This window comes from Penaeus chinensis, chromosome 14, assembly GCF_019202785.1.
Source record: "Penaeus chinensis breed Huanghai No. 1 chromosome 14, ASM1920278v2, whole genome shotgun sequence".
NCBI classification, from domain to species: domain Eukaryota; kingdom Metazoa; phylum Arthropoda; class Malacostraca; order Decapoda; family Penaeidae; genus Penaeus; species Penaeus chinensis.
The window spans coordinates 18468845-18486344 of NC_061832.1; the positions used below are offsets into that span (position 1 = coordinate 18468845).

Genomic DNA, 17500 nt, shown 5'->3' on the forward strand with positions numbered 1-17500 from the left:
CCTGGCCTCCAGGTAATTAACAACAATAATGCATGCATCACATTTTATGCTGTACTTTATAGGGAACCCTCATGCCCACACCACATGCCTTGGGACATTGCCCAAGGGAGAACATGATATGTAATGCTATTGTTTTGTATAAAGGGGGAATTTTATCACAATTCATTCGCCTGCCATGCTTGGAAGGTGCCACACTCCAAAACACGTTTCTCTCTTGCTGTTGATGTGGACCTGTAAGTAACCTTCACTCGTTTACAAGATCTGTCTCCTATCAACTACTCACATTGTCTTTTGGCGCTCTGCAAATGTGACAGTCTTGAAGAATGACAAAAATAAGGGAAATACTGTAGCCATGGGGCAGCAGCCTTGTATATCACTGCAAACAATATAATTTTTTGTAAAAATAAGATCTGCAAAAATCAGCGATTTTTTGAATTTCTTATCCTTCAATAAAACCACATTCAATATTGTACACAGAGTGTAACATGTCTTATTTATTGAAATGGATTCTAATATACAAAATTAGGCTACCACAGGTTCAATTTAGCAACTAAAATGCATATCATGCATTTCTGATTAAGCAAAACTTTATGTTTTGCATATGAGTGATATAAAAAAAAAATATATCACTTGATGTGGCACAGCAAGAGCTACAGACTGGCTGCACCTGAAAAAGGCCTTAGAGGCAAGCCAAGTCAGCCACACAGAGTACCCAGAACAGAGATCAAGTGAATCTCATATTCTCCCAGAGGCAATGGGTTAAATATGGTATTGTCGGGTAGGTTTCCTCTAACAACACCTATGATACCATTGCAACTTCCAAATACTATGTCTTTTTTTTTTTTTTTTGTGAATGGAGGAGTAAACCACATATAAAATGCAGTCAGCTCCTGGTCTCCAATTTTCTTTTAACCCAACTCATCAAGCTGGGTACACCTATAGGCATCGCGACGCACTAAAGCAAGTCATGTGGAAAGTTCCGCTAGCAGACTCCAGGCCAAATGGCAGGAGAGTTGCCAGAAGTCACCAGAGTCAGTGATGCCGAGAGATTTTTAATAATGTTATTGACTGGTTAATCCACTCACAGCAGATGTTTAATCACGTCATGCAAATAAGGCCTACATGCTAGGTGTCGAACAACAATGCCAATGTGGTCAAGGCTGCTATGAGTTGTATGCATGAAGTAGCTGTTAGCTTATTTGGCTCTAACTGCAATCATTGTAGAGGTACAGCCCCTCAAAAGAAGGCCTAAAACCTCTTATTAGCCTGTTTTCTAAAACATCATACATGCACTTCTAATTTCTAACAAAAACGGGTGACACAAAATCCAGTACACAGTTTGATAAAGCTCACAGAAATCTTGTATTAACAGTTACATATTCCTATATAAATATGTGCTCAATCAACTAATGCTTGGATGGCAAAAATGCATGAGAGTCCACTGTGATTTTAGTTTACCAAGTTTGCTTACATACAGATGGCTCCACAAGAGCTTAGTCATCAAATAGTAAATTAATCATCTGTTTACCCTTCTCACATGATTACCCTTTTCTCTAATTTTTGGAAATATTTTTATTATTAATTTCTTACTGCTATTAGCACTGATGACATTTTCATAATCCTAATGTTAATATCAATAATAATAAAAGCAGTAACATTTATAGCATTAGGAAAAAATCTCCAAGCTCAGGGAATAAGGATATCAAGTGAGGTCAGGTAGGCCTACTAATTGACACCTTGGTAATTGAGCTCTTTTTGAGTCATCTGTTTAAAATAATATACACATAACAAAACTACAGTGAACAGTACAATTACCCTACACCAACAGGTTAATTACTTTCTATACATTCTATTCACATGCTTAATGTATATATTACAAAAACATTAGATATTCAATTTCTGATTTGTAAAGTCAAGCTTCATCTTGTCTAATTTGTTAGACCAATGAATAGTCTTATATATATTTTATTTCTCTGTAAAACTTGTAAAATACTTCTTTCTCTATGGAATAACTTTAAATGTACTTTCTGGATTTCAAATTTAAGCTGGCCTAAAGTTTGCAATTAAAAAGAATGCAGTTATGGTCTTCATATTAGGCTTACCTGTGCCTGGCTACGACAGACGTGCTTGACCCTGGGTCCGCCCACCTCAGGATGGGTTCCGTCTATCTCCTCGCTCTCCGATTTGACTATCTGCTTGCTTTCCATCCCAGCTGCAAATGCATCCTTCCTGCTCATCTTCCCAGGCTGAGATCCATGCTTCCATGCCTCCTCTGACAGGCTGCTGCCACCTGAAGCCTTTCCACATAGAATTTGGGAGACTGCCGAATCCTCCCCAACATTTTCCGGGATGCTTTTGAGGGAGGTCTGGCCGCTTAGTTTCCTATAACACTTCACAATTTTAGTTGCATTTCTCTTCGTGCACTCTTCTCCAGACACACAAGAATCCTCAGAGGTCTTGGGAATTTCACTGTCTGAGAACTCGCTAACTTCTGAAGACTGGCCCGAGGTAGATGTTCCAAGAGCCACTGCTACCTCTGCAGCAGCTGCCTTCATCTGCTTCTTCTCCAGTTGTTCATTATAGTCCTCCCTCTTCAAGACTGGTGGAAAGTAATAATCAAGATTGCCTTTTGATTTGCCTGCTTTCTTGAAATACGCCAACAGCTCTATGCGGGATCGGAAAGTTTGTCCATCAGGGCTGTGCAGCAGAGCAACTTTGCCTTCCCCTTTTTCATTCCACTTGATCTTTCTTGACCAACCACCTCCAAAGTGAGAAGTCTGATAACTGGAAGGCTTTTTGGGCTTGGACTTTGGCTTGGCTTCAGGTACTTTTATTGTTTCATGAATGGGCTCGGACTCCGACACCATGGGAGAGGAAAATTTAGAGTCATCCGAGACATCCATCCCAGCTGGAATATCAGACTCCCCACCTACCAGATCTTTTTCTTGGTCTTCTGAATTTTTACTGAATATTTTCTCCTTGGCATCTTCTGAGGATTTACTTGTACTAGACAATTGAGCAAGTACTTTTTCAGCGGTCATATTTTGTACTGCCTCAGCACCACTTTGTGCTACTTGCTCCTTTGAAAGACTCTCAGGTTCCTCCTCACTAAACACCTTTTTTCTTTTGTCCTTCTTACTTTTGTGTCTACGTCTTCTATCTACAGGTTCTATGATTTTTTTCTGAATTTTTAGAACAATTTTTCCCTTTTCAAACTGATTCTCTCTTGGTACATCATCTGGTTTGATGAATACAGCTGTGTCATCCTTAACTTCCTCCAGTTTCTGCACTTCTGATTCTTCTACTGTTTCTTCAGGGCTTGCCACAGAAGCTGAAGGAGAAGTTTTCTCACTATCCTCACTTGCATTGTTGGATCCTGCAGATAAGGTCTTGTTTGTTGGTGATAGCTCACTCACTGTAGCTTTTGGTTTGTTCTTCAATCTTTTAGAAAAGGTCTTAGTAAACCCTTTACCAGAATTCCTATTCTCAGATTCACTTTCTGTGGTGTCAGTGAGGCTTGCATCACCCTTTTTCCTGCCTAAAGAGAGTGATCGACTTCTCGCAACAATCTTTGGTTTCTTGTACTTCTTCTCAGCAGCTTTTGCCTCTGATGACAGATTCACTTCCATCTGCACTTCTGACTTCTTGTCAACAGTCTTGACACTTTTTAGGGAAGAGACAGATTTACTTCTGAGATGTCCTTCCTTGTGGTTCACGACCTTGGCCTGCTTCAGCCGAGCATATTTCATCTTCTCTTTAGCATTACGGGATAGGCTCCTCATTCTTGATTGTGGTGTTTCTGTCTCACACTCTGAGGCCTCTGGTGACTTGTCATCAGAGCTGATTTCCGAACATGGCTCTGAGCTAGACAAGCGCTCTGTACTGGAGGATCCAGTGGTGTCACTTGAACTAGGTATGGAAGCATCTGAGTGCCCTGTAACAACTGGGAAATACTTATGAATATCATCTACTTTCCCAATGAGCTGGAAGTAAGCACTCAGTTCTCTTCTTGATCTAAATGTTCTTCCATCAGGGCTGTAGACATAAGTGTCAAAGCGATCACCAGCTGATCTCCATTTGATACGTCGCACCCAACCCCCAGGAAGTGTTGTCATGACCACCTTCCCCCGACTGCTGTTATTTGTTGGCGGTGATGGCCGTGACTTTGGTTCATTACTCCGCACCACAGCAGGGCTGCTATTGCCAAAGAGAACTCGAGCATCAGTGGTTATCCCTTGCTTTTTCAGGAATTCCTCAAGCTTTTGTATGCTCTTGAATTTCTCACCACTTGGGCTAATCACAATAACTTCAGAGCCAGTTTTGCGTTTCCAACCACCAGGCAAATCCATTACAGACCCAAAGGCACCCCCTCCCCCTGGGTCAAGCGGCAAGCGCTTGGTATGTGTGGCCAGTTCAGCATCTTTTTCAGACACAACCGGCAAGTTGCCACCACTCATACATCGAGCCAAGCTGGTGGGGATTTGTTCCTTCAGGATATTGGGTAAACGCTTACGCAATCTGTCATGGAGGAGGTTCGGCAAAGAGCAAACAAGAAGGATTCTGCCCAGCCAACATGCATTACAGCGACCTTCAACCAGTTCTTGCACTTGACATTCAGCTTTGCTGTCTTTACATTCGTATACTTCTCTGGAGCCATCACTGGAGTTGCTGATGAAGGAATTGCACTTCTCACACACTATCACTCCAAACTTGCGAGAATTCCCACCTTCTTCACTATCACAGACTGCGCACTTTCCTTCCACACCTACAGGCACAAGAACGGAGTATCAGATGTAATAAGTACGTAAAAGCGGTCTTAAAATATATAGCACACCTAGCATGCGTGTCCTTTTGAAAAAGTGTGCCTACATATTGCATTCATACACCATCTGAGCTAATAGGGTGATGGTAAAATCAAAACAGTGCAATTCAGTATGATGTTAACTTGTATCTGAATATAATTGTACAGATAAATGCAAACACAATTGAAAATTCAAAATCAGTCTGACAATAAATCCAATTGCATGTGTAAATGTGGATGCATAATATAATAACTATTCATATATCTACATTTACATTTGCACATTTGAAGCACTCTTATTACCTAATGGATAAAATTATAAATAAAAAATACCTTCATCTGATGCTGGTATGAGTCTCTGCAATGACACTGGATTCCTAATCTTTTGCAAAGTAGTCTTGTTAAGGTTCAGTCTTGCTTTCCTTAAAATGTTCCGTGAGATGGCTGAAGCTGACATTGGGGATGAGGCACCGAAGGCTGAAGCTGGCATACCCTCTTCCTCGCCTCTTCCAACCTAAATTAAAAAAAATTGATAAAGTTACTTCTCATTCTACGCTCATTCTCTGACAATAAAATGGATATATTAATCATAGGAGAGAGCATTTGGTAATTTTTCAAGAAAGCATATATTAGAAAACCATGAGTATAGGTTTGAGTAATATCAAATTTTTGAGAAATTTTCATTAAACCATAAAGAACACCAGAGTTCAGAGATTATGTGCATTACATGATTACTTTAGATCTTACTGTTATGATATCAATATTCATAATTAGGATAATTTAGACAATTTTTAACAAAACATAAGCTATTTTGTATTTTACCAGTGATTTCTCTCCTTATCTTATTTAAATCAGTTAGCGCAGTTTCTCCTGACTTCTGAGCCACATGCTGCAGAGACCAGGAGCCAGTCTACATGTCTACTGGTTCAATACCCCTGCGCGAATCATCATTTTAGGTGTTATACACTTCATGTAAACTTATGAAATAAGCATCAGATCTTTACCTTGCCAGACTGCTTCAGTCTATCATCCCACGGTGACCGCAGCAACTTTCCAATTTTCTCCATGACCCTGGACTCCTTGGGGTCGCATCTCTGGGGGGAGTCTGGAAGTTCAGCCTCCACCTCTTGCTGTGGAGGATCCATGCGGCGCAGCAGGCGTTTGGGAGGCCTTCCTACCTGAGCTTTGCTGGGCCCAGTTATGGATTCTGTGTAGAGGGAGATTGTTCTGCGCATGCGGTCACGTCCTACACCACCCTCTGTACTTGACAAGGAGTCAGTACTCTGTGCCCTTGATCGGGGTAGAGAGAGGAACTGTGTGTGTGCACCCCTTCCTTTGCGAGTGAGCTTTACCAACCTCTTGCTGGGCATACTTGCATGTTCAGCCATCTCTCCACCCAATGAAGACTCAAGAGAACTGCTTGCTGTACACATTTCTGTTATGTCAGCAAATAGTCTCTTATTTGGTTTAATTATCCTTGAAGATCGTACACTCATAGACGGAAGGACAAACCGTTTTGGACTCTTTTCACCAACTACAGGTAGAGAGTTGACTGTTCTTTTAGCCTTGGCTCTTGCTAGCAATTTCTTTGCCAGAGCTGTTTTCACTGTTGACGATGGTCTGCTAACTCTCCGTGCCGTTTGCTTTCTTGCCACTGGTCTTGAGGATATGACAGCCATCTTCATTTCCTGTAATGCTGCACTACTTTCTTCCACAGGCTGTTCTGAATGAACCACAATCTCTACATTCTCCTTGCTCGCAGGCTGAGGAGGCACGTCTCTTTTCTCACTCGTTCTTTCCCCTCCCCCAAGTATACTGTCAGCCCCTTCCTGAACTTCCTTCACAACACCTTCAAGAGAATGACCCCTTCTCCTGGTCACCATTGGAGCATCTTTGCTGTTCTCTGCCCCTCCCTCTTTCACTACATCTCTCATAGGAGTCTCCAACCCACTCACTCTTCTTCTTGTTACCACTGGCAAGTCTGTACTACTCTCAAGGTTCTCTGACACCTCCTTTGCAGGCAGTTCCACATTACTTGTTCTTCTTCGGGTACTTGCCATCACCTCCTTACCCCCACTCGGTCCCTCACGCACTTCCTTGCAAGGTGCTGTGTCCCCACCACCCCCACCTCTTCTTCTTGTAAACACTGGCACATTTTCACCAATATCTGATGTCTCCTGTACCTCTTTGATAGCCATTTCTACTGTGCTAATTTTTCTACGGGTCACCAAACCTGCTTCTTCCAGAGTTACGCAGGCTTCCTCTGCTCTCTCTGTTGGTGAACGCCTACCTGACTTTTTTCTAGGTGATGCCACACTCTTCTTCTTCTTCCCCTTGATGTCCCTCGGCTCTGGGAGTATGGACGTGAAACCCTCAAATTCCTCATCATCCTAAAATAAGAAGAAAACAAAAATAGTGCATATGAACTAATTTCTTGGCATTATAAAACCTGAGAATGGACATCAATATTCACCATCATAAACAGAAATACTCTCAAACTTTTTTTTAAATCCAAAACCCAGGATAAAACCTTAAAAAAACAAATACATATGGTTAAAAATATAAATATATATATATATATATATATATATATATATATATATATATATATATATATATATATATATATATATATATATATATATATATATATATATATATATATATATATATATATATATATATATATATATATATATATATATATATATATATATATATATATATATATATATATATATATATATATATATATATATATATATATATATATATATATATATATATATATATATATATATATATATATATATATATATATATATATATATATATATATATATATATATATATATATATATATATATATATATATATATATATATATATATATATATATATATATATATATATATATATATATATATATATATATATATATATATATATATATATATATATATATATATATATATATATATATATATATATATATATATATATATATATATATATATATATATATATATATATATATATATATATATATATATATATATATATATATATATATATATATATATATATATATATATATATATATATATATATATATATATATATATATATATATATATATATATATATATATATATATATATATATATATATATATATATATATATATATATATATATATATATATATATATATATATATATATATATATATATATATATATATATATATATATATATATATATATATATATATATATATATATATATATATATATATATATATATATATATATATATATATATATATATATATATATATATATATATATATATATATATATATATATATATATATATATATATATATATATATATATATATATATATATATATATATATATATATATATATATATATATATATATATATATATATATATATATATATATATATATATATATATATATATATATATATATATATATATATATATATATATATATATATATATATATATATATATATATATATATATATATATATATATATATATATATATATATATATATATATATATATATATATATATATATATATATATATATATATATATATATATATATATATATATATATATATATATATATATATATATATATATATATATATATATATATATATATATATATATATATATATATATATATATATATATATATATATATATATATATATATATATATATATATATATATATATATATATATATATATATATATATATATATATATATATATATATATATATATATATATATATATATATATATATATATATATATATATATATATATATATATATATATATATATATATATATATATATATATATATATATATATATATATATATATATATATATATATATATATATATATATATATATATATATATATATATATATATATATATATATATATATATATATATATATATATATATATATATATATATATATATATATATATATATATATATATATATATATATATATATATATATATATATATATATATATATATATATATATATATATATATATATATATATATATATATATATATATATATATATATATATATATATATATATATATATATATATATATATATATATATATATATATATATATATATATATATATATATATATATATATATATATATATATATATATATATATATATATATATATATATATATATATATATATATATATATATATATATATATATATATATATATATATATATATATATATATATATATATATATATATATATATATATATATATATATATATATATATATATATATATATATATATATATATATATATATATATATATATATATATATATATATATATATATATATATATATATATATATATATATATATATATATATATATATATATATATATATATATATATATATATATATATATATATATATATATATATATATATATATATATATATATATATATATATATATATATATATATATATATATATATATATATATATATATATATATATATATATATATATATATATATATATATATATATATATATATATATATATATATATATATATATATATATATATATATATATATATATATATATATATATATATATATATATATATATATATATATATATATATATATATATATATATATATATATATATATATATATATATATATATATATATATATATATATATATATATATATATATATATATATATATATATATATATATATATATATATATATATATATATATATATATATATATATATATATATATATATATATATATATATATATATATATATATATATATATATATATATATATATATATATATATATATATATATATATATATATATATATATATATATATATATATATATATATATATATATATATATATATATATATATATATATATATATATATATATATATATATATATATATATATATATATATATATATATATATATATATATATATATATATATATATATATATATATATATATATATATATATATATATATATATATATATATATATATATATATATATATATATATATATATATATATATATATATATATATATATATATATATATATATATATATATATATATATATATATATATATATATATATATATATATATATATATATATATATATATATATATATATATATATATATATATATATATATATATATATATATATATATATATATATATATATATATATATATATATATATATATATATATATATATATATATATATATATATATATATATATATATATATATATATATATATATATATATATATATATATATATATATATATATATATATATATATATATATATATATATATATATATATATATATATATATATATATATATATATATATATATATATATATATATATATATATATATATATATATATATATATATATATATATATATATATATATATATATATATATATATATATATATATATATATATATATATATATATATATATATATATATATATATATATATATATATATATATATATATATATATATATATATATATATATATATATATATATATATATATATATATATATATATATATATATATATATATATATATATATATATATATATATATATATATATATATATATATATATATATATATATATATATATATATATATATATATATATATATATATATATATATATATATATATATATATATATATATATATATATATATATATATATATATATATATATATATATATATATATATATATATATATATATATATATATATATATATATATATATATATATATATATATATATATATATATATATATATATATATATATATATATATATATATATATATATATATATATATATATATATATATATATATATATATATATATATATATATATATATATATATATATATATATATATATATATATATATATATATATATATATATATATATATATATATATATATATATATATATATATATATATATATATATATATATATATATATATATATATATATATATATATATATATATATATATATATATATATATATATATATATATATATATATATATATATATATATATATATATATATATATATATATATATATATATATATATATATATATATATATATATATATATATATATATATATATATATATATATATATATATATATATATATATATATATATATATATATATATATATATATATATATATATATATATATATATATATATATATATATATATATATATATATATATATATATATATATATATATATATATATATATATATATATATATATATATATATATATATATATATATATATATATATATATATATATATATATATATATATATATATATATATATATATATATATATATATATATATATATATATATATATATATATATATATATATATATATATATATATATATATATATATATATATATATATATATATATATATATATATATATATATATATATATATATATATATATATATATATATATATATATATATATATATATATATATATATATATATATATATATATATATATATATATATATATATATATATATATATATATATATATATATATATATATATATATATATATATATATATATATATATATATATATATATATATATATATATATATATATATATATATATATATATATATATATATATATATATATATATATATATATATATATATATATATATATATATATATATATATATATATATATATATATATATATATATATATATATATATATATATATATATATATATATATATATATATATATATATATATATATATATATATATATATATATATATATATATATATATATATATATATATATATATATATATATATATATATATATATATATATATATATATATATATATATATATATATATATATATATATATATATATATATATATATATATATATATATATATATATATATATATATATATATATATATATATATATATATATATATATATATATATATATATATATATATATATATATATATATATATATATATATATATATATATATATATATATATATATATATATATATATATATATATATATATATATATATATATATATATATATATATATATATATATATATATATATATATATATATATATATATATATATATATATATATATATATATATATATATATATATATATATATATATATATATATATATATATATATATATATATATATATATATATATATATATATATATATATATATATATATATATATATATATATATATATATATATATATATATATATATATATATATATATATATATATATATATATATATATATATATATATATATATATATATATATATATATATATATATATATATATATATATATATATATATATATATATATATATATATATATATATATATATATATATATATATATATATATATATATATATATATATATATATATATATATATATATATATATATATATATATATATATATATATATATATATATATATATATATATATATATATATATATATATATATATATATATATATATATATATATATATATATATATATATATATATATATATATATATATATATATATATATATATATATATATATATATATATATATATATATATATATATATATATATATATATATATATATATATATATATATATATATATATATATATATATATATATATATATATATATATATATATATATATATATATATATATATATATATATATATATATATATATATATATATATATATATATATATATATATATATATATATATATATATATATATATATATATATATATATATATATATATATATATATATATATATATATATATATATATATATATATATATATATATATATATATATATATATATATATATATATATATATATATATATATATATATATATATATATATATATATATATATATATATATATATATATATATATATATATATATATATATATATATATATATATATATATATATATATATATATATATATATATATATATATATATATATATATATATATATATATATATATATATATATATATATATATATATATATATATATATATATATATATATATATATATATATATATATATATATATATATATATATATATATATATATATATATATATATATATATATATATATATATATATATATATATATATATATATATATATATATATATATATATATATATATATATATATATATATATATATATATATATATATATATATATATATATATATATATATATATATATATATATATATATATATATATATATATATATATATATATATATATATATATATATATATATATATATATATATATATATATATATATATATATATATATATATATATATATATATATATATATATATATATATATATATATATATATATATATATATATATATATATATATATATATATATATATATATATATATATATATATATATATATATATATATATATATATATATATATATATATATATATATATATATATATATATATATATATATATATATATATATATATATATATATATATATATATATATATATATATATATATATATATATATATATATATATATATATATATATATATATATATATATATATATATATATATATATATATATATATATATATATATATATATATATATATATATATATATATATATATATATATATATATATATATATATATATATATATATATATATATATATATATATATATATATATATATATATATATATATATATATATATATATATATATATATATATATATATATATATATATATATATATATATATATATATATATATATATATATATATATATATATATATATATATATATATATATATATATATATATATATATATATATATATATATATATATATATATATATATATATATATATATATATATATATATATATATATATATATATATATATATATATATATATATATATATAATCTGGTAAGGCCCTGGAACTAAGATGCCAGGAAATCAGTACCTCTGAATGGTTAACCGTTATAATTTGGTGAGGATGTTTTGTCACCTCTCTATGGTATGAATGGATCATTTAAATTGCAATTAAACAAAGAAATTAGTTGCTATATCTTGCCTCTTTCCTCTGGCCACACAGCCACAGAGAACAAGGACATCCATCCCACTATCCCTATCCCTCAGCCTACTCTACTAGGCAAATTCCTGTCTCCTCCAACTAACACGTATATCAACAAGTATACCAACCACGGTTTTCACACACAAGATACAGGTTTCTTCTTTACCATTCAAATTAGTTAGCATATATTCTATCCAAATCTAGTTGAAACTTACTATTATCTGCAATGGAAAGTCTAAAACTAAAAGGTAAGCCTCTGATATATCAAACTTGACTCAAAAAATTCTACATTTCAGTAAAAGCTAATAAACCTTCCTCTAGTATATTCCTATAGAAAAAGCATATAGATCCAATATAATGGCAATATATGAGTATATTAAACATAGAAATGATAAAACCTCTATCCTACAAAAATAATTTCAGTGGAAATGCAAGCCACAATTACCTGAAATACTGATGTCCTGCAACTTTTCCTATTTTTCTTACTTTGCACTGTCTTAACAAAACCAGAATATTTATTTTTTTCAGCTTTCAAGAAGCATATATAAAATATATATAATCTTTAACAAATTCAACGTTCTGATTTGTGTATATTATGATTAACCTAACATGACTTTTATTGTAATAATAACCCAATAACAAATAGGTTGATGTCAATATGAAAGCCAGAAATATGATCAATTCATAACACTTTCTCATTAACTTCTAGGAGACTCACACATTAACCTATGGCCTCATGCTTTCACAGATTGTAGTTTCTTCAATTTTTGATAAGTTTAAAATATGTTTTTGCTAGGTAAATTGCTAATATAGTGTGAAGGTTTGTTGGCACTTGCCAGAGTACTAAGTGCTGAGCTCTCAGACTGACCCTATGCTGCACCCAGAATAGGCCTTCTATCACAGCTCATGGCATAATTCAAGTGGTTTTGGACTGAACACAACCAACATAAAATAATAATAATAATAAAAAATAAAAAAAAAACATTTTGAAGGCCACTACAGGAGTTTCTTGTGATGGAGGTTCCATGTTTCAATATCTTTTTAACTACATTAAATTAATCTGCTGACAGTAAACACCATGACAAATTCACTTTTCCTTTGCATTAGGCTGACTAAACATAACTCCCTCAACTTCTTCAAATAAAATGAATCACATTAATTGCTGTCACTTCCCAAGACCTTAGGAATATTTAAATACATTGACCATCAGTAACACTACCTTCACAGCATTAATAATACACAAAACTATTCTTGTATCTTTCAATGCACTTCTTTCCTCTTAATCCTTCAAAAAATATCACACCTAGCTCATAAATATAGATTATTTATGACCTATGCACCAAAATAAAACACCAATGCCAATTTTGCCATATGTCTACCTCCACATCACCGAGAAGGCCTGCGTTTGCCTAATTCCGCACAGGCTTATTTTCCAAGGAACTCCTTCCAGATTCGCAAAACATGTCAAAGGAGTGAATGCAATTTCTGAGCCAATCTGCGCATTCGTCAACATTGCAATTTCAACACGACACATCCCTCCCCGCTGCCTATGACGTTGCAACACCTGGTTAATCTCAAGCACCCGGCCGGGAATCACGAGGGGAACCCACGAGCCTTGCCTGGCCAGGAATGCTTGCAAACGCAGGGCCTTCCGCTCCTTCGCTCGCCACTCGCTTCGAAAATGGCGTCTGACGGAGCGAGTTTCTTTGCCAGGAGGAGATCCCGTCCTCATGGCCAGCACGGGTCCTTCGAGCCGCCGTGAGCCCCTCCAGGAGCCAAATCAACACGAAGGTTATAGACTGCCAGCACCGTGACTTGGCTTAGGGATAAAAGGCCGCAAGACGTGGGCCGCCGCTTACCTCGTCTGAATCCCCGAATATTTGCGTGAAAAGGTCCAGGCCTCTGCGGATTCTCCTTGTGTAAAGCTCCTCTGGCGTGTTAGCTGCATGGCCACCTCGAAACCGAACGCGCTTTCTTGTGTTTAACTTAAGAGCCTTGCCTGGAAATCTGAATTTCGCCATGGTTTACATCGAAACTTAATGCAACGGAAACTCGAGGCGCTTCCACAGCCTTGTTCCCGCGTGATAAAAACTGACTCGCGTTCCAGCAATCCTGACGGGATCTCGGAGAGATCAAACGAAACTCCTGTTCTGTTCCAGTCTATTGTTACCTTCAATACAAATGAGTAAAAATATATTTTATCTGAAACTCAGACTATGTGACAAGCTGGGTAGGTGTAAGTTTCAGTGGCGCAATCAAAGTATTTTAAAAGAGTTCGGCTGCAGCGGGCGACGGCGAGAGGCGCTGCGGCCGTTGCGCGCGCGAGGCGATGGGACTTATTGGCGAAATTGGCGGTAAAGGCGGCGGGATTGGCGGGATCGGCGGGAACCAAGTACTGTGGCAGGAGTTAGCGACAGGAGATGATCCTGTATGTGAATATTCAAAGTATTTTGGGGTAATGAAATTCATACAGTTCATAACAGCAAGAGCCCAACTTTGCATTGACAAGGAGTCAACATTGTCTTAAAAATGCAAAGAAGCGAACGGACAAGAACTCTATTTTCTTCATATTATCTCTTGCGATCATTTTATTTGCTAGTTTGGTTTGGTTAATGGCAGTTTTCTGCGCAATTGGCACTGTGCATTAATAAGACCAAATTACAGCGGGTTCGACCTGAGAGAGAGGCAAGGAGATGTGGGTTCCGGCGGGAACGGCGGAAACGGCGGGGGGTATCCAAATACTATAGACTATTTTGGCGGGATCCAAACACTTGCGTATCTTCGGCGGGATCGGCCGAGAGGCAAAGAGAGGGGCTGGTGCGGGTTTGGCGTGTTTGGCGGGATCGGCCTGAGGGAGGGAGAGGGGCGGGCGCGGGGGCTGCAGCGGGGCCTGCGAGGGGCACCTCCTCCACCATTATCCTCCTCGCTCAATCTCTATATCCAACCTGCATCCATTTGCCCAAGCATGAGGTATCGGTCGTGGATGACTTATTTCGGCGGTGCGCTGCAAAGTGCATGGGCCTAGCAGTCATGGCTTTTGGAGCACGTGGCAATTGTTTGTAAACAATCGGCGTTTCAGAAACGTTTTCAAAGATTTGTCCGAAAAGAAAAGTATTTTTCTTTTCGCTTCATCTGGAGCTCAGGTTGCGTCACTCTTGGAAGAATGGGGGAT

At 25.6% G+C, this 17500-nt stretch overlaps 1 protein-coding gene across 1 annotated transcript in view; it reads right to left on the reverse strand.

The window, feature by feature from the left end:
* Positions 1–16407, reverse strand: part of LOC125032379 — a 26267-nt gene extending 9860 nt beyond the window's left edge. The window contains exons 1-4 of the mRNA XM_047623475.1: positions 16188–16407; positions 5806–7191; positions 5135–5315; positions 2103–4765 (exon numbers count right to left, since the gene is read on the reverse strand). Coding sequence (XP_047479431.1) covers positions 2103–4765; positions 5135–5315; positions 5806–7191; positions 16188–16349 — 4392 coding nt within the window. The 5' untranslated portion in view covers positions 16350–16407. The remainder of the gene's footprint in view (positions 1–2102; positions 4766–5134; positions 5316–5805; positions 7192–16187) is intronic.
* Positions 16408–17500: the final 1093 nt, after the last annotated feature.